Genomic DNA, 21,587 nt, shown 5'->3' on the forward strand with positions numbered 1-21,587 from the left:
TATCCAGTGCTATCTTGAATCACATCAACCAACCTCCCAAAACCTCTGCATTTTTCTACAAATCCAAAATCTATGAAGGCAATTTCCTTTTAAATGACCACTTCCCCAACACGGCATATTATTTTTAAAGATTTGAGATACTCTACCACTGATACATCATTTTCTAAAAGCTTTCTTTGAAATTTGAACTACTCAGAACAGGAGCAGCTATGCTGTTTTTATAAATCTTTTGTTTGCAGTAACTAAAGAATTGTGAAGGATTCAGCTTTAATGGCCCTATAAAGCAATAACCAAAATCTACCAAAAAAATAAAAAAAAGCCATCAATTTATCCCATCTGTAATGTTAATAGCAACAGATTACATTTTGGGCCTCTGCACAAATGAAATAACAAACTAATTTTCCCTTGCAAAGGGGGATTCTTTTTCTGTTAACTTACCTGTTCTCATGTTTCATGGAGGATAGTCACTTGTCAGTGGGTGGGGGTCAATGCCAACAATCCCACTTATGTTCATATTCCTTTCTTTCAAATAATTTGTATTTAATTTGTGCAGTGGTGCCCCGCATAGCGAGGTTAATCCGTTCCGGATTAACCCTCGCTATGCGGAATCGTCGCTAAACGGGTAGGGAAAACGTACTGAAACGTATTAAACTTAGTTTAATGCGTTCCAATACCTTGCTTACTTACCCGTTCAGCGAGGATTCCCCTTGCCGGCAGCCATTTTCGCGCCCTCGCTAAGCGAGGGCAGGGCGTGAAAACGGCTGCCGGCAGCCATTTCCGGGCTTCCGGCGGCCATTTTGGAGCCGCCGAACAGCTGTTCGGCGGCTCCAAAATGGCCGCCGCAATACCCGATCTTCGCAATGCGGGTTTTCCCCATTGCGAAGATCAGGTATGTTTCCGTATAGCGATCCCGAAAAAGGGATCGCTATACGGAAACATCGCTATACGGTGCACTCGCTAAGCGAGGCACCACTGTATTTGTATTTAAGAGGCTGCCTTTTGTAACGCAATAAAAGAACATAAAAATCAAAATAAGAGTCATTTTGTGTTTCTTCACTAATGCTGAAACAAACAAACAAACAAACAAACATATAGCAAAAATCTTCTGGATTCTTAAGAAACCCTTCCCCAATTCAGAGGACCTTGCTGCTCCCTGCTTTTAAACCCCTGCCTCAAATATCTCTGCAGTATAATATATAGGAGCATCTTCTGCATCCTCTAGAGCAGTGGTCTCCAACCTTGGGCCTCTAGATGTTCTTGGACTTCAACTCCCAGAAATTCTGGCCAGCAGAGGTGGTGATGAAGGCTTCTGGGAGTTGTAGTTCAAGAACATCTGGAGGCCCAAGGTTGGAGACTACTGCTCTAGAGAAGTGCAGGGTTTCACTGCTAGCCATGAGGCTCCACTTCTGAGGTGGCTGCAAGTTCCTTCGAAGAGACCACTCTTCCATGAGATAAACAAAGAGGCAAAAAGTTGTCAAATATCTCAACACTTTGTTAGGTGTCAATATTACAGTTTTTTGGCTTCTAGGGTAGCTTTCGTTTATCCCCACCATCCATTATAAGTACTGTATAGCAAATTTCAGGTAATGATATTAACACAACTAAATTCAACTGATAATTTGATTTTGGGGGAAAAAGTATCAATGTCACAATGATTATTCAAAATGCTTATTCACATCATGCCCTTATTTATATCTTTATCTTCAGGTACAGAAAGATGCCTTTTGTCCCACCAAAATGTACCAAAGTGACCTTTCATAAATATATGAATCTTCACATCAGGAAAAAGAGTGGTGGTGATAAACACTCAGGTGAGCATTCTTTCAAGAAGTTACTTACCACCATCTGACAGGATATTTGGGCATTTCATAGTCTGCTCCTAAATATACTGCAAGTTCAGGAGTAATTTTTGGCTTCTAGGCTAGCTTTTGTTTATCCCCACTATCCACTATAATGGTGGATTCTGGCCAACTGGAAATTAACTAATATCCAGCAAAAATAGGTAGACAAATATTTTTTAAAAATGCAAATCTGTATGCCTAAATAAAGCATAGAAGCACATGTAAGAGATGTGGGCCCTTAGCCCTAAACATCTTCATGTAGAAACTTGTTCCTCCTCTTAAGTCCCCATCCTTTCTGTCTTGAGCAGAAGTCTTAGCAGTGCACACACTTTTGTTTGCTTGAACATACCTGCAATATTACTGGGAACTCTCCATTATCAGTATTCTCAATCGTGCAAATGCAAGTGAATCTCTTCAACAGACCACACTGTTCAACATGGGGAGTTAGCTCCTTTCAAGGAGAAAGGCGGGATAAAAATAGACAGACAGACAGACAGATAGTGAACTGAGAGATGGCATGTGCCATCCACTCCTTATCTGTATTTCTCAGATAATTTCTCCATGGTGTATCCAAGCACTGTAAGTCTGGGTAGGTCTCCCAATGAAATATTGAAGACTGGCTATTTCCCAAGGAAATAGTTTGATTGCTAATCAAACTAATCAGACAGCAAAGCAATGAGTTGGATCTAGACTTGCCTGAAGGAGAACTCTGCTAAATGATTATTCCTGGGGGGGGGGAATGGAGGTGATTATTACTTATTTATTTTTATTTTATTAGATTTATACCCCACCCATCTAGACCAAAGGTCTACTCTGGGCAGCATTACAAATTTAAAAATAGTAAAACCAATAAACATGCAATAAACCCAAGATGATAACATGTGAATTTAAGATACAGCAGGAGGGAAAGCCTGCCCAAATAGCCAAGTCTTGAGTTTACTTCTGAAGACACCCAGAGAGGGAGCCAGGCAATTTCCGATTACCAATTTCCCCCTTCCGCCTGCAGCTGTGTACAATGGGTTCCTGCCGAACAGCATGGGGCAGTGAACAGAAAACCAACAAAAATGGTCTCCCTTGCTGCAAACAGCTTGGATCCAACAAGCCCACGCAGGAGATTCCTACACAACATAGATACTCAGTAACATTTTAATCAGTCCAACTGTGTTTTAATAAGGGATTTTCTCGAACCACTGTAGAAATCACCTACAAAGTAATGAATTTTATTCTGTTGCTTTACAAATTTTCTTGTGAAATGTAAAACCAAAATTTACACCTAAGTGTTAGAGAATATCTAAAAAATTGCATTATTTAATCTTCAATTCTGAATTGTTCTTAAAAACAAGAACTTTACAACATCTTTTTGGAATCGGCTACGAAGCTGGAAGGAATGGAAGAATGTAAGACTGAGTTCTGATTAATACTCAAATATTTTCAAAGATATTAAAAAATAATCTGGCCCCTTTTCAATTAAAATATTTTTAAAAGTTAAAACAAAACATTATGGTAGCAATAATCAAAAAAAGCACTAATTTTATTTTTTGTTCACAACAGGAACTCTGGTGCTGAAAGAATTTCAAAGTAAAAAGCAGTTCTCTTTGGGGATATTAGTCAATTAACTTAATAAAGTTCTGTTTTAAGAAGACTTTTCTTTCCTGCTGCGAGGTGAATCTGCTCCATTGGAGGTTAATGTTCCATTTATTCCATTTTCTAAAAATAATAAAAAATAACAACACACAGTTAGCTCACTTTCTAGATACAAACTCAAACACATGATGACTCAAAATCTTAATACATTCATTTTCAAAATATATTAGTAGAAAAAAAAAACCAAGCTGTCAGGACAGAACAACACCTCTGGTTGATTGTATGTTTGATAAGAATAAAAGCTCTTTAGTTTGTACACAGTATGTTTAAGCTTTTCGTATTTCAGTTTCATTTTTATGTTCATTCTTGCTCCATCCAAATTCTTTCCCTGTGAAAGTGTATTTTAAAATGGGAATATTGTATTTTATCAATGGTAGCAACAGTATACAAAATGGAGTTAAAATCTACTCTTTAATAAAATACACACATTTAATTTTAGTATTTAAATGTATTACAGTATTTCACTGGCTGGCAGGTAGTTATAGGTTTAGGTAGGCCATGCATGGAACACACTCAGCTGATACATAAATTATACAGAAGATGAATTTGTCTCATATCCTGAAAATCAGGAAATACAGCATTCTTTTACATTAAAAAGAGATGTGTCATTCGGAATTTGTGGACCAAAAATCCCACGATACTACATGCTGGGAGTGCCACCTGAGAGAAAGGCCTAAGCTTGACAGCTTTGTGGCCTAGCTCTAGCCTAGCTTCTTGTTCAGAAAGGAAGCTCCAAGCTAGCACCGGGCAGCTTCCTTTCTGAACAGAAAGCCTGAGTAGAGCTAGGCTGCAAACCTTTCAAGCTACAACCCTCAAGCTTTTCTCTCACAAGAGCCACACCTATGTGTCTTTCTGCTGAAACTCCCGGAATGCAGAATTGTGGGATTTATACTACAAAAGTTCTGAATGGCATGTCCCTAATATTAAACTACAGTGGCTATAGCTTCTTAAGTATATACTGCAACAACACCCCTTTTTCTACTAAATGTGTACAGAGTTAAAAGGAAAAAAAAGAACAAACCTCTTTCTTTTCTGGAAGGCTTGCCTTTAGTTGTTACAAATTTCTTTTTCACTGGCTGGGGAGGTGAAGAATGTTCTCTCCACCTTCTTAGTTGGAAATTAATGAACTTCCACATCATAAAGGCCTGTGTTAAGCAGATGGATGCCAACACACTGATTCTAAAAGTAGAAAAGGGACACGACAAGCATAAAAAACATGCTCCATCTAGGAAGATGTTTTGTTACAAGTGCACCGATAAGGCTCAACTTTCATGCACCCTCAGTCATGTTTTGATGCAGAATCCACAGAGAATTAGATGTGCAATGTACACATCCTACAATATTGTTACATTCTGAGCTGAAAAAACACTTTCAAATTTCAGCTGTTACGTTTTATTTCATTTTTCACAAAAACAAATGAAAACCCTGTCCCAACAAGCTATTGATTTAACCCTTAAGCAGAGCTCAGAAACAATCTGTTTAAACATTAAAATAGTCACTTCTGTGTTAAACAGGGGAACATATCTAACCTTAAGAAAAAAAATTAGACATATCACCTGGATTGTTTTTTTGTTTAATAAAAACATAACAGTGTTAGGGTTAATGTGCTATATCAATACATTCTCTCTAAAATCTATCAAAGCACCTTTCTCCTCTAGAGAACATAATGTGTGTGTATATTCTGTGACATCCAGTTGTAAACGAGTTATAGCGACCCTAATAGGGCTTTCAAGGTAAGTGAGATATTTTAGGAATGCTTTTACCAGTTCCTCAGGAAGTATCCATGGCCAAGTGGGAATTCAAATCCTTTAATGTACTAGGGCAAAAATTTACCTCTTTCATTGAACCACGATCCACGAAAGGAAATGGCATCCCCTCTTTGACTATCAACAGCTTTACCCCACTTGGGCAAAATCAACATTCCATCCATGGGGAGGGGGTATCATAATTTAATGGACCCAGGAAAGATTTCAATACAAGGAACATATATTTTATCTGACCTTATTTTACTTAAATGTCCCCGTTTATGTTTTGCTTCTGGGCGTAACTAATTTCATTCTACATATACAAGTACCGTATTTTTCCTTGTATAAGACTATACTTTTGTCTAAAATCTTCAGACTAAAAATTGAGGGTCATCTTATACACAGAAGTAAGCTGAGGAGAGAACAAAAACAAGTGGATGGGGAAGCGGGGATCAAAATGATTCTGCAGCACTTTTATCCCTTTCCCCCTACACTTGTTAAGCCCCACTTAGATTACTTAATTTTGGATTAGAAAAGTAGGGGGGGCGTCTTTTACATGGGGGCATCTTTTACATGGAAAAATACAGTACTTCTTTTGACAGGGGGCACTTTAAACCCCACAATGGAATTATCTGTAATGGATGAATATATCCTACAATGCAGGTTTAAAAATTTTTTAGCGTATGATGATTAATGAAAGCAAAACTACAAAAATCCAATATCCATAATAATACAACAGGAACACATACTTTGAAAATGCTACACGGGTAAGATCTTTCTTTTGCAATAACCAAACTCCGCTCTTACAACAGTGAACACAAATATCTGATAATCTAAGCAGAATTCATTTAGTCATCTTTCAAGGGCTTCTTTTCATTGTACACTTTGTACTCTTGAAACAGATAACCAAGTATCTTCACTATCACTGTGACATGCACCATGTAGCTAAACAGCCACCTATGATCTGCAGAACATAAAGCACTGTGACAAGCAGCCTTCCTGTGACTATAAATATAACCATAGTATTGTGTAATGAATTGATCCATCCTGAAAGTGAAACTGAAGTGGTTTTTTGACTCTTCCTGGCAGTCAGATACAAGTGAAGAAATTCCTAGTAAAAGAGCAGCAACAATGGTATCAAGAAAAGTGTTGCTTTAAGAAAAAAACATTAATTTGAGCTACCAATTTTTTTAAAAAGTCTGGCCATTGAAGATGTTCTGACAACAAGTTTAACAGCAGGGCTGGGTAACCTGTATCCTTCCAGATGTTGTACTGAAATGTCTACCATCCCTGACCACCTGCCCATGGTGGGTTTTGGGAAACCTGAAATCTGACAATATCCAGAAGGTTACAGGCATCCAATCCTTTTACAAACTCTTTCATTTGATTTAGACACGATAGTGAAACCATGGTGGGCAGTAATGGTCTACGACCTAGGGCTGGAACACCTGCTTAACCATGGAAACTCAGAATGGGGATGGGGTGCACTGGTAAAATCACTTCTTAATTATCTCACTTACCTTGAGAGTCACTATAAGTCAGCTCCAGCCTGACAACACATACAGCATGACAATAAAAGTACTGTACTTATTTAAATCAATGAGCTTTTCTGCACATTTCACATTTCAGAACTTTTCTGCAAAAAAATCCCTACAGTTTGTGAAGAAAACCATGTACTTTGTACAAAATGCACAGTTAGTGCAAAAATTAAAATGCCTAAAATCCTCCTGGTATAAATATCTGTGGAGGGTTAATCATATCATCTGCAGGAGTAGTTTTTCAGTAATAGAAAGCTTCCCATTTTTCTCCCATGGCTTTTCAGACTTAATAATCTTCTTCATCCAGTGGAAGCCAAAGAACAGGAGGAGGGAATCTTTTACTATAAAAAATCACCACTGCCAGATTACTTTACCAGCATTATTTCTCACAGAAAACATGTCAGTATTTGTTACATCCTCATCCAGTTGTTACATATAGAGCACCACTAACTGTAGTTTTGGAAGAGGTAGACGTGTTAGTCTGTGCAACTATATCAAGCAAAATCCAAAGAAACAAAACAAAACAATAAAAACATGTGGCACCTTAATGACTAACCATTTTATTTTATTGTAAGTTTTCGTTGACACATCCACGTTATCGGATATTAAGAGACTAATGTCTGACAAAGTGGACATGTCCACGAAAGATTACATTACAATATTATTGTTAGTCATTAAGGCACAACATGCTTTTGTCTTTCTGTTTTGTTTTGTTTCCTTGGATTTTGCCTGATAAGCTAGCACCACTAACTGGAATTCTATAAGCAAGGTTCTACAACTCTAATCAAACACATTTCACACTTTGACAAACTATTCAAGAATGCCAGCGTCTTGTCAAATTATGATTTAAAGCTCTGTAATGGTAGGTGGGGAAAGACTGGTGGATTTGGCAGTTCAACAGAGCACCCATCTCCCATTTTCCTTCCAGCAACACATGTTCAGAGCCGTCTCTCAATTAGAAATTTTTTGGGGGGGGAATTGAACTGTAAGACACACCTGCAATAACAGATATGCTAGCTTGGCGATTCTGGGACATGTAGTCCAAAATTAATTCCTCCATGCTCAGCTCTGAATATGGAATTGCTGTTCAGCTATCACAGCTAAGAAGATCCTCTCCATGAAAATGTCTGCATTATACCTGATTGGCAACACATTGAAGTTTCCAGTACTAACATCCAATGTTTGATTCTCTGCTCTAGCAAGTCCAAATCCAACCGTAAGGACAGAAAGAATCAAGGTCAGGAGCCTTCCCAAAACAAAAAGAACAGCCCAGATTGAAAACCTAGGAAAAAAAAGAGAACATTTTTATCATCCCATTTTTAATCGACTGTGCTGTCTGCAGCCAACATTCAGCCATCCATATGAGAAAAAATTTGAATTTGTTACATGCTAAAGATTTTATTACATTCTCCAAGGTTTATTACAATCCTCCAGACATGCTGCACTGCAAGTCTCATAATCTGCTAGGAGTTTTAGTGTAACACATTGTAGTGGACACCCTGCCTTTCCATATATGTAAGGGTATCAACCTGCACCAATGGGAGCTGTTGGGAGGCAGAGCCAGAGAAACCAGGAAGGGAGGGGTGAGTCAGATAAGAGGGGTTTAGTGAGTTGGTTTGGTGAGAGGAGAGTGAGAGTCAGAAGAAGTTAGTATGTGGTAGTTAGAGAGGGTACCGAGTTAAGAGTATGGAACTTATAGAGAGCTGAAAGAGTTAAGAGTGAAACAAGTTATTAATAATCTAATGAATACATTAAGGTCTGTGAAGAACCTGTTTAAGCAAACTGTATTCAATAAACTTGTGTTATTCAACTTTATACTTGTGTTGGACCTCAGTCTTTCTAATTAAAGGGTGTTGACTGATGGCAGCAGAAAGAAGAAAACGTGGTGTGGGCCTTGGGCTAGTGAAACAAGCAGGGGCCATGTGGTTAAACGTCACACACATGTAGAGTACATCTATTTCAGAAAGATACTCTAGAACAGCCATTCTCAATGGGGGACTTAAACAACCTTGATTCCTATATTTCTTTCATATTGTGTTTCTGGCCTTGCCCTCCCTCCCAAAAGTTGAGAATGGCTGCTCTAGAAGATTTAACTTACATAGAAGGGAACAAATCAAGACACCTAGGAGACCTAGATCAAAATGGAAGGAAGCCTAGACAAAACAGGCTGAAGCTCATGCAGCGATGTGATGTACTTGATCACAGACCTCTAATTTTATTTTGAAGAGAAAACTTATAATGTGGTCAGTACTATGGCTATTCTCTTTGAAAACAAGGTGACTTTCTTCATTCATCTCCAACGTTTTACAAAACCAGACTTCTGGCTACATCTGGCTTTATTTTGTGAGGCTTGGTGCAACTTGTGGGAGATCCCACTCCATTTGTCCACCCCTGCTTTGTATATACGGAAGCAGGATACCATTTGCTGAACAGCCAAAATGTTAACATGCACATATGCACATGCTCCCTTGCCATATAAATCCGTACATATTAAGTGAAAATGCACATCTGGCATTTCCAGACTCATTTTTTAAACATGCAAAGTCACATTAAAGTACTTACCCTTTCTGATATTTTTCATTACTGAAGTAAAAGAGTCTGGAGATGTGGAACAAGAATTCTACAAAGTAATGTAACACAAGAAGAACAAGCCCAAGGTGGGTCAAACTATGAAAAACAAAAAAGAAAATAAACTAAGTTTTTGCCTGAAAGAACAATACAAGACCTTTAAACAAACCTATTCATTTGATGTTCTTTGTGTTACATAGCAGCTGTTAGAAATGTCAGTACTTTGAATGAAATCTAGTACACTCATCCAAGACTCAGTCCCATCTCTCCAGCTGAAATACTATCTCAGGCCCTCTGTGTGCTTTCAACCAAAACCATATATATGAAAAAAATAGAATGGCCTGTTATAGGCCTTTCCAAGCTAGAAGAATTCCAAGTAGAAGAATTCAATTAGAAGTAATACTACCATCTGAATACAGCTGATGGACATGTCTGACAGATTACCTCAGCTGTGGTGCAACAGTTAAAGCACATCCTCCTAAGAAAGACCTACCTGGCTCTGTCATCATTTTATCTTCTCTCAAGCACTGAAAACATGGCTTTTTTGTAGAGCATTGTTAGGAAGGACAAGTGTGATAGCCTGAGACTCTGAATGCTAGCTCTCCTGGCACTACCGCTTTTTGTTTATTTTGCTTCAAACACATGAATGTTTTGCTTTTTTTCCCAACTGGCTGTCCGACATCTTAGGGACTTGACATAAACATGAGAAATCAAAATAGGATTCAAAATGGAAGATAATGTTAGAAAGGTCGGAGAAAGCTCGTTACGTCAGAATTTTGTCCAAACCCTCCTAACACACAAATTAGGAATTGATACATGACCTGCAAAAGGATTTGGCTTTAAACCTACATTTTAATGGAAGAAATGATGCCTTTTTTCATTACTGCTAAAAAGCTGGTCCAAGTCTTTAAGCTGCCCCCCCCCACATCTATATCCACTTACAATGGGAAGGAATGCAGCAGTTGCCATGAACAAAAATGTGTCTGCAAAAGGACCCCCCCCATCTGATAACATGTCATTCCCACCCGTGAACTTTGTCTAGAGGGAAAAAACAGCTGCCGTGCCTGCAAACTGTTGTCTAGTTTCCTCCAAACAAAGCTACTGCCACTTTCTATCCAGCTATAAATGGAGTAAGGGAGGGAGAGAGTAAAAACAGCCCTTGAGCCACCTCATAAAATATAAGCACTTCTTTTATTTGAAGGAGACTTCCATGCTGGTTCCATCCTTCCACATCTCAGATTTGCACAAACACAAGACTTTTTAGCCATCATGTATGATATTCAGAGATCACATTTGATGATTTAATCCATCCTATGCTGGTGTCACTATTCAAAATACCATTCTATATGCTAGTTATTTAAACTATTGCTTTTCAAGGGGATGAGGAAGCTTTTGAAGGCATTGTGTACTGTGATGAAGCATCTGATTTCTGGAATCAAATATTGAAATGTACAAAATAATTCCAGATCCTGACTAGTTATTGACCCTCATACCTGTTTTTCAAAAACTGACAGAAATGCAACATATTTTGTAATATAATTAACACTTTAGACATTAAGTTGGGAAGTACAATGGAGATTAGTTTGATAGGTGATGTTTAAATGTGGGTTTGTTGCTTTTATTTATTTTCAAAGGGACCAAGAAAAATGGAACATATTTTGAACACTGCACTATGATTTGTATGTACATTTATTGTATAACACCCTTTTCAAGCACGATGTCTAGGTGGACTTCCACAGTCATTTAACAAGAATGCAGAATACATTACAATGCAGTATGTAATGCATTATGGTCATGTATCTTGTTTATTATTATGTTTTAGGGAAGTAACACAGTCACACTTTTTCTATGGATGGAATGAGTTTCACCAATAGAGCTGGGGGTGGGGAATTCTCCCTCTCTGCCCCCCAAATCATCCCTAGAGGGTTTGGGGACCCCCCCAGAGCAGAATTTAGGGAGAGAAGAGTCCCATTGTGCAAGAAATATCTCACTGTTCAGTATGGCTTGCATCTGAGGTTGGTATCCCCAGCCCTTCTTGGAGGTTCAGAACAGCAGGAAAATAAATATGGCACTTACTTCAAGAGATACGCTCCGGTGATATGGAAAAGATAAAGTCCAATGTAAACAAGCTGGCGTGGAATGTCTTCCTATGGAAAAAGCCACATCAGTATCAATTATTTCTGGAATCTTCTTGCATGCTTGAACATTATTGGTTAGTCAACCAATGTACCCTCTTCGCTTTTCTCCCTCGGCTTCGCCCCTGCGTGCAAGTGCAACTCTGCCCCCCGTCACTAGTTTCTATTGTGGCTGGAACCTAACGCAATCACTAAGTGGAGAAGGAAGAGAGCTACGTGGAGGAAAGCACGTGTGCACCCAGCTTAATGAGAACCTTGCAGTCAACACAATTTTTGTTCGTCTTGTGCTCTTTGTTTCTAAATGCTAATCCTGAATTTTGTTAGCAGCAGGTACTTTTATCAAAAGATACTCCCTTTCGCAGACAGATGCCAGAGCAGAAAGCAAGGAATCCACAGCCCTTCCTAGAGGATGGGTTACATGTCTCATCACCCTAACAACTCCCTGTGGTGGTTGATGGAAGTCAAGTCCATCCACATGAACATACGTTTCAATTCATGTATAAAAGAGAAGGGAATTTCATACATTAATAAGATGTTCATAACGTATACAATACTCCTTATGTCCCTTGGCCGAAGTCGCAAATTGTAAGAACCTAGGCCCTTCTCTACATAACGAACAATTAATATATCACTGTTGCATGGATTCTGAAGTTGACACAGCAAAACCACTCATGGCCAAATGAGTGATAACAACATACTGATATGCGTCACACAAGACCTTATTTGCTGCCTGCTGACTTGCCATCCTTAGGACATAATGTGGAAATGACTTACGTTACTATTCAAACCACGTATGTTCAAGCAAGCAGGAAAATTATGTTAAGTAAAAAGGAGACTCTTGCTTTATTTTTTGACAAAGTAAGTGCTGAGCTACCCAGAAATTTTCAGATGTTAATGCAGTTGACTGAAATGGCAGAAATCATCAGTGTTTGTACTGCTGTTCAGTTTTGCACTGAAATAACAAGAAACCATAGCTGACAGTTTTGCAAACTCACTTCATTTAGTTTTAACATTTTTCTCCTCTGGCTAAATAACACAAAAGCCTCACAAGTACTACTATTATTCTATGATTGAAATTCACTTAATGAGAGACCTTTACTTAATGATGCTATTCTTTCAGAAAAATACTACAAAATGGTTCTGCTGTATGCAGTGCTAAAACGTAATGGGTGAAAACCTGTTGCTTTGAATAGTAAGTCACATTAGAGTTGTTGTTGTTGTTTAGTCGTTAAGTTGTGTCTGACTCTTCCTGACCCCATGGAGCAGAGTGTGCCATTCCTGTCTTCCACTGCCTCCCGGAGTTTGGCCAAATTCATGTTGGTAGCTTCGATGACATTGTCCAACCGTCTCGTCCTCTGTCGTCCCCTTCTCCTCCTCCCTTCACACTTTCCTAACATCAGGGGCTTTTCCAGGGAGTCTTCTCTTCCCATGAGATGGCCAAAGTATTGGAGCCTCAGCTTCAGGATCTGTCCTTCCAGTGAGCACATTAGAGTAGGCCCATTGAAACATGGGGATTTGGTGAGTCAACTCCTCCATACATTCCACTGAGTCAAAAGGGCCTGTTCTAGAGCAAGTTACTATGTTAACCAACAGGATTTCAGCCAATATATTGCTATGCAAGATGCACATTGAAAAATTCTGCTTCTCTTTAAACAGGAGTGTCCCACTGCATCTAAAGCATGGGTGGGGCAGGGCACAATGGACTCTATTTACTTTAAATAGCAAGCAAAAGCTCCCACTTTCCTCCTTGTAATAACACTGGAAAATAAAAGGGAAGTCCAAGGCTTGATGCTGCCCATGCAAGTAAAGCTAAACAATGGGTTTATGGCAGGCATGGGGAACCTGTTATCCTATAACTGTCAGATGCCCCAGCCAACATGGTAAATGGATAGGAATTATGGAAGTTGTATTTCAGCAACATTTGGAGTGCCACAGATTCTGCATATTTCATTTAGTCCTACTCTATAATTAGTTTCTAAGTTTGCAGAGATGTTGTGATTCTGTCAGAAACCTATTTATCAACTCCTGTTTGCCAGGTACATTTCCCCTTCCTTATGTAACAAAAATATCCCTATGCAAAATCACTCTTACGTCCCACAAAGTTCAACTGGACTCACTCTCAGATAAACAGGCATTTTATTACAGCCTAAACGGTTACAAACCAAGAATTGACCATCCAAGCCAATTTTCATAACAAAGAACATAAGGGAACACAAATCAGGTCCTAAAAAAATCTTGGTTGCTATCTTAAATGTCATATATAAAATTGCCAAAAACACAATTGACATCCAATTTAAATGTCAGCACCCCACCACCCCGCTTCTGAACAGGACTTTAAATGTGAACTTACCTTTTTTGTCTTCTGGAAATAGAGTTCTGGAAAAGCATGAAGCCAGTATGCTAGTTGAGAGATGTAAAAGAACTTCATTTGAAACCTGCATAATGCAGCAGAAAGAAGTTAAATTTTAAACACATTGGTGCATCTTCTGAAATAATCCTGTTTAAATTAGACGATTCAACAAAGTCACATCTAAACATTTTCAGAAGTGCTCAACAAAAATGATGTATGGAGGAAGCTGCTGGTCACATTCAGTATTAGAAACATTTCTGCAACTTGCATCAGATGATTAAGATGAAATGCTTATACATCATGGAAATATGGGATAATGTGAATACTGTATTTGAAAGTTAGTTAGTAATTGATCTAAAAGTCTGCAATCAGTTGACTGTCAACTGAGGACACATCCTGCTCTGGAAACATAATGAAATAAACTTACGGCATTGCTGTGTGTGGATAGTCCCTCCACAGTGATGTTGGATCAGATACGTAGTTTTCCTGAAAATGATCAGTATTTGTATTTTTAAATAGACATAAATATGAGTCAAATAGCTACAGCAAAATCTGATTGCCTCTAAAATTGGATTACCACTCCTGTAGCTCCTCTTTGAGCCTGTGAGTTTGATCATTTCAGTGTCAAAGGCTAGAATATCATTATCTTGATATTCAACAAATGCTACATATAAAGCATAGCTTTAAAATGTGTACAGGGACCATTCTGGAAACAGAGACTCTTCAGCCATTTATGACATCCCAAGTGGAAGGTCACCTACAACTAGAATATTACTTCTCTTGTCTTTCTCATCCAGAAGACAAGTCAAGTGTATTCTATCACCTGTCTATTCTCATCATCTCTAGAAGATGCTACTAATTAATGTTCAGTACCCTAATGTTGTAGTAAGAGAGGCTAAATTACCTATCAGTAGTCCTATGTACTAAGACGGAAGTCCAGGATTGTCATCTTGCATATGCTGATTGTAACAGAAAAAAAATGTTTTGTTCTTTTTAAAGTCAAAACTTATCAGAAATGTTCTCCTTGAAAGAGACCACAAAAGCACACCTCTTTTTGAATCATTTCAAAGTTCCCAGAAATGTACATAACAAAAGCAGCAAGTTAGGCAACAAGTAGCATGTCTGGGGTTTCACCCAGACACACAGAGCGATACTATCTGTAAGTTCAATAACGCTTATTCCTACATAAGGGCAAGTATACTGTACATTATTACAGTCCAGGCACACATCCTGTTATGGTAATTTAGCGAAGTAACATGCCCCACTGAAATAAATGTATCACATCAAATGTTTCAATAGCCAGAATCCAATCCAATATATTGGTTGCCATGATCCAAAACGCACTACTCTGAAGAAATATTTGTTGGCAATAACAGTGAAATGTTGGCTTTCACTATTATGGGTATAATACTGTATCAAATTGTTCCAGTGTGACTTCTGATTAAACAGTTCAAATGTTCAAGTCATTTTTTAAAAACCTAGTAACAAAGTTAGATACTCACAGACACAAGAATGCTTGTTCCCCACACACAGGAAAAAATATAGAATGCACTGAGTTGTCCGGATTCATTGAACTTGCTGTGCTTTGTTTTGGAAAAGTGCATTCGCCTGTTAATTTTCTGTAGGAAAAAGTCATTTGTGTTATTGATCTGCACGAAGGCCTTTGATAAGAAGTTATTTGTCATGTCAAGCAAAAAATTAAAGTAAAGTCTACAATGCCTGCATGCAATCCATTAAACCTTACTGTAGAAATATCCATTAACTGAACTCAGAAATGTATTAAGCAAAAACAAAACAAAAACAAAGACAAAAACACTGTAGAATGTTAAAAACTAACTGCTATAGTTTGGTGTGATTTTTAGTAGATTAAGTCCTCAGACATAAGAGTGAGATTACATCGCAAAACTCAGAGATAATACTTACATCTAGCATGTACTCTTGAATAATAGCATGTATGATGATTGCCACCAGCATGTAGAAGAAAACAGTAGCCAGATCTTTGACACCATAGTGATACAACGTGACAGTTTCTGTTAACTGATTTTCTGAGAAACGGAAAACAGCACCATGCAAAATACATTAATTTAGCAACTTTCACCCATATTTCACTTGGACATCAAAAAAGGAAAAAAGTCTTCCAATTTAATGAATACTATGTTAGGACAGTAGGACCCCCGTATCCAGGAGGGATAGGCTCCATGATTCGAGAAATCACGGATATGAGGGAACCTTATACAGTATACAACATACAAGGAGTGGAACAAAGGCTACAAAGGGCTGCCACGTTATGTTGTATATAGGGCTGCAGCAAATTGTGGATAAGTGAAGCAACGGAGGCTGATCCCGCGGATACGGAGGTCTTACTGTATGTTAGTGGCTTCTATATTTCTAGCTCGGGGATGCGGAATACCAGTTATGGTGGCTGAAGCTTATAAAAGTTGCAGTTAGCCATTCAAAGAGCTACACGTACTTAAACTCATCCTTGCTAATCCATCGTTTCAGCAAGCAGAAATCTTATTATTGTCCTATCTGACACATATCATGAGAAGACAACATTCACTGGGAAAGGCAGTAACAGTGGCGTAAGTTAGCAGTAGGAAAAGTGAAAGACTAAACATTAGATGGACTGCCTCAAGAAAAGTGAGAGTTTACAGGGTTCCCATAAACTGACCAATAACAATGACCAATAACAACAAAGCCACAGTACACATGTTAGTAATATAAGCAGAAGGTTACGTGATAATCCATGTAATATCTTTTTTTCTTTTAAATAAGACTTTTATATGTTATTAGCCACCAGATTCAAAAATCAGTTTAGGTAAGAATCACAGAACTCATTGGTAGTTGAGAACAAGATCATGAGGAACTCCTGGACTACATGCTCTTTTCTTTTCTAGAATTACTGCTCTGACTTTAAATCAATAAACTGACACTTTGTCAAAACTGGTGTTACCCCTAACCCCAGATCTGGAAAACACCATCAAGCCACTTTTTTTTGATCCCCACTTGAAGGGCAAATGCAAGCCTCATGGTTTTGATGGGAAACAATGGTAAACTATAGTTGGTTGCAAATCAGGAAGAATGAAATCAGAATCCATGTTGAGGAAGGAACCAAAGTAATGAGAAAGGATGCATATTCTAGATTTTTTCCAGGTTTCTTTATGCAGCACCCAATACTGGTATGCTAGATCTTGAGATAGTAACTACTGATGCACACAATCTTAAATCCGGCATATCAGATTACATAGTAACATACTGGTATTTCACCTTATGCCATAGAACAGCGGTCCCCAACCTTTTCAACCCCGTGGACCGGTTGGGGAAAATGGGGCACCCCTTGCACGCATGCATGAAGGAGCAGGAGGACCTTTGTGTGCGTGCACACACTCATGCACATGTGTAAAGGGCGGCGCGGTGCTCGGGGGCACTCATATGCATGCGTGAAGGGGGGGAGGTCTGTCTCTGTGGCCCGGTCCAGCTCAGGCCACGGACCAGCACTGGTCTGCGGACCGGGGGTTGGGGACCTCTGCCATAGAACAAATGCCTAAATATCCAACAGAAATTTACCTGTGGCAGGAATAGTAACATTATACTGAAGTGTAACAAATACAACAGCTGCTTTTGCCGTAACCTGAAACAAAAGAAAGTCTAAATAAAATCCAGTTGGCAAGGAACACATCAAGGGATCAAACCCTTGTTATGGTCACATTGTAATGCACCTTTATGTTCAGCAAGATTTATATTTGAATGCATATATATCTTCTAAAGTGAAATAACAGCATTCAGCAACACTTGAAATGCTATGTACTTGGTTTTCAGAAAAGATATCATATACTATCACAAGAAACTGGTTATTACCATAATTGTTTATTATGCAACAGCCCAGGACTGCCAGCATATGTCCAAATAACAGTTTTAATAGCTTTCTTGTCCAGTTATGCTCATTAAGTTTTATAAGAGCCAGCATTTTTAAGTTTCCTGCCCAGCCACCTGGAGGCAGTTTTCACATGGCCCAAATGGCCAGGTGAGCATAGGTAGGTAGTTACAAGACTGGTTGTCCAAATAACTTAAAAGCAACTTCACTGCTGATAGTCATTTGATATGCAGTGGTGCCTTGCTAGACAGCTACCCCGCATGACCGTTTTTTCGCTAGACATTGGCCTTTTGCGATCGCTATAGCGATTCGCAAAACAGTGGTTCCTACGGGGGAATTTCGCTGGACAATGTTTGATCCCTGCTTCGCAAACTGATTTTCGCTAGATGATGATTTTGACAGCTCCCTCCGCGCTCACAAACAGGTGTTTTGGGGACCTAAGGTTCGCAAGACAGCGATTTAAACAGCTATTGGTGGTTCGCAAAGCGGCTTTCCTATGGCCTATCTTCACTAGACAATGACGATTCTTCCCCATTGGAACGCATTAAACAGGTTTCAATGCATTCCAATGGGGAAATGCTTTTCGCTGGACAGCGATTTCAGTGGAACGGATTATCATTGTCTAGCGAGGCAACACTGTACTTATTTCATATAACACAATATAACAGCCTACTTTTCAAACAGCTGTTCCCAATTAATCTGAGTTGAGACATATGCACCAGGGCATCACTCATAGGCAAGTGAACATGGGATATACCAGTCTGTGCAATTACTTGTTTTTTTTTTAAAGAGCAAAATATGCAGAAATACAATGCAAGGAAAGCTACCAATTCAATCAGTGGAGTGCAAATTAAATGGTCTATGGGTATTTACATACCAACTCCTCAGCAGGGAAAAAAAGCTGCTATTTTCACTTGCATTCTCTTTCAAAACTGTATAAATCTTTTGTTTCCTAAAAGAGTAAGAACTTGAACTGTCCCTTTTTGAATGGGTTCCACTGGTGTCTTAATTGTACTAAAATTCTTTGCTCTCTATATGAATTCCCATCACTCTATCAAAGAACCCAAGTCCCACCCTGGTGATGATGATAATAAAAGTAATCATCTTAGAAATGTAGGGACCCTTTGGATCATTGAGTCCAACTCCTGTCAAGGAGGCACAGTGTGGAATCAAACTCTGAACCCTCTGGCTTCGCAGCCGGATACCTAAACCACTGAGCTATACAATAATTCACAGGCACCCCATGTTTAAAGTCCTTCTCATGGACAACATATGACTAGGAGAGTTGATAGGAGCCAGGAAATCGCAACAGCAGGAGGACACAGGGATTGAGATATACTGAATTTTGGTTTATTTTTGTTGTCATTGTTATGACAGCCCTGTGGCACACCCAGCCTATTTCTCATCCCCATCTCCTGTGTCCATATACTGGGGCCCGTCTTCTACAGCAGCCCATTCAAACTGGGAGGGTCACTGGCAGCAAAGGGTTGAAAGGGGGAATCCTCAAGTCATTCAGACTCTTTCTTTCTCTCGCTCTCCTTTACGGGGAAAGCAGCCCAGAGAACGGGGCCAGAAGACAGCTTTTCCTTTTACCCCTCAGAGCCTCCACGCTTTGGATACGTGTCACAGCAGAGAGGAGGTGGGGGGGGCGTGAAACAAGCGGCGAGCGACCCGCCGTTCCGAAGCCCCCGGGAGGCAAACTCGTGGGGGCTCTCTTTGCACACGTCACCGTCCACTTCACCTTCCCCGGAGCAGAGGACAGGGGAGGGGCGGCTTGCCGCAGCGCCCCATGGGGCTTGTAGTTCGGCGCGCGGCACACAAAGGACAGGGAGCCCTCGCTCCCCTGCCCTCCTCCTTCCTCCCCGCCTGCTGGCAAAGCGAGGCAAACCCTCTGCTGTTACCCCCACCCATGAAAGCCCTCCTCGCTGGCCTTTCCCGCCCCTTTAAGCGGAGAGGCAGGGGGCGAGCCTCTCTAACCAACCCCCCCCCGCCGCCGCCGCCTTCGCCACCGTGCTTGCTTGCGCTCAGAGTGCCACGTAACCTTGCCGAGACCAGGAACTGGGCGGCCGGTGCGGGCGCAGACAGGGAAGCGAGCCTCCTGCAAGGCGCCGGGGTGGGGGAAAGAGCCCCGCTGGGCTACTGCGGTGGGGGCTCCGGTACGGCCAGAAGGGAAGCCGGCAAAAGCGGACCTCTAAGCCAGAACCTCGTTCCCCACCCACGCAGCCCATACACAAGGGCCAAATCCGGGGCAGGTTTACTCCGAAGTCAGCCCGGGGGGGGCGTTTAGGTGGGCTTCTCTTCTCCGGGGCTCGGTGCAGCGTCCGGTCGTTAACAGGTTTCATTAAAACGCCCGTGCAGACAGCTTTTTATGAAACCTGGTTCCGGCCCGGACGCTCCCCCTAGTCCCCCCCCCGCGGAAGACCTCTGGAGAGGGGCCAGGCTTAATTGGACCGGGGGAAGGAGAACCGATCCAAGGATAATAGCAGAAATGGGGCTCCGAGGAGCTCCGGGGAAGCCAGCCCCCCATCCGTCGGGGAAAGGCGGCTGCCCGTCCCGGCAGGACGATGCGCCAACACCACCGTTCGAGGGGCCAGCGGGTCGGTCCTCACGCACACCCACAACACGCGTCGCTGACGCGGCCACAGCTCTAGCCTCCTCCTTTGACACGGGGACCTGCTGCCTCCACCTCTCCTCTCCCCGCAGAAAGCGCAAGGCACCCACCGAGGCCAGATGTTGGCCGGGTGATGATTTCCTACTACCCCGATCTCTTTTGTTCACCCCTGGCTTAGGAGGGAAGCTTTTTTTTAAAAAAATTTAAACCTCCCAGAAACCACATGGGCGCGCCTGCCTGCAAGGAAAGCTCAAACTCTTCCCCAAGCAGCTAAGATCCAACCAGAGAAATCTGGCCGGATTGAGGCGGGTGGGGTGGGGTGGGGGGCAACATGTAGACGTATCCCGTTTACACGCAAACACAGGCTAGACCCTTACTGTGTATACTGTTCCCCCCCCCCCCGGGGAGGCGACGAGAAGGACAAACCACAGGGACAAGCACCTTGCCCAATGGTTAGTTTTCTTCCACCTTCCCCAGGATCGAGAGCGACATACAGACCCACTTTCCACGGGGAAGAAGCTACCAACGTGCCCACCCCACCCAGACAGCCACCGGGTGTAAGTGACCCAGACCGAGCGTGCGTGCGTATGGCTGTGTGTGTGTGTGTATATGGGGAGGGGGCCCACAAGAGTCGCCGCCTTCCCTTCCCACTCCCCCCCTCACCTCGAACATCAGCCCCAGCAAGAAGACCATGGCCATGCAAGAGACGATGTCCGCGTGGTTCTGCACGACGAACTCGTGGCTGAGCACCGGAGGGTTCTTGTTGCTCTTCTTGCGGATCGCCATGGCGGGCGGGGAGCAGAGCGCGGCCGGCCAACCGACCAGGCAGCCCAGCCGGTCAACCTCTGCTCGGCCCCGGCTCCACCACCACCACCACCACCACCACCTACCGCCCCGCTCGCGCTCTCTGCGGCGGGGCCCGGAGGGGGGGGGAAGAAGAGGAGGAGGAGGAAGCCGCCCGAGCAACCGCTCCGCCTAACGCGGTCTCCGCCTCTTTCTTCCCTCGACGCTCTAGCCCCGGCGTTGCGAACCTGCCGCTCGTCGTTCCCGAGGAAGATTTTCCCCTCCGGAGGCCTCCTCGCTTCAGGCTAGGAAGTGCGGCGAACTTTTCACAGCGCCCTCTTTCGGGGAGGCGGACGAACAAGACCAAAAACGGGTCGCGACTCGCGGCTGCCTTGGGTGTTGACGACGCCAGCCTGGCCGGCTTTGCTTTACGTTGGGCGGAGGCGCTCGTCGTCGCGAGCCGCTTCGTGCGGACTCGAAAAGAAGCGCCGGCCGAGA

At 41.6% G+C, this 21,587-nt stretch overlaps 1 protein-coding gene across 1 annotated transcript; it reads right to left on the minus strand.

Annotated features, from left to right (window-relative positions):
- Positions 1-2,985: 2,985 nt before the first annotated feature.
- On the minus strand, positions 2,986-21,222 carry TRAM1 (translocation associated membrane protein 1). Its single transcript, XM_020812612.3, has 11 exons — positions 20,970-21,222; positions 17,389-17,452; positions 15,745-15,866; positions 15,324-15,440; positions 14,249-14,307; positions 13,822-13,906; positions 11,413-11,483; positions 9,331-9,435; positions 7,907-8,050; positions 4,507-4,664; positions 2,986-3,548 (listed from the first exon to the last, which is right to left on the minus strand). Exons 1-11 carry the CDS (start codon positions 21,090-21,092, stop codon positions 3,475-3,477), a joined length of 1,122 nt encoding a protein of 373 aa, XP_020668271.3. The 5' UTR covers positions 21,093-21,222; the 3' UTR covers positions 2,986-3,474.
- Positions 21,223-21,587: the final 365 nt, after the last annotated feature.

The sequence above is a fragment of the Pogona vitticeps genome, chromosome 4, assembly GCF_051106095.1.
Source record: "Pogona vitticeps strain Pit_001003342236 chromosome 4, PviZW2.1, whole genome shotgun sequence".
Taxonomy (NCBI): domain Eukaryota; kingdom Metazoa; phylum Chordata; class Lepidosauria; order Squamata; family Agamidae; genus Pogona; species Pogona vitticeps.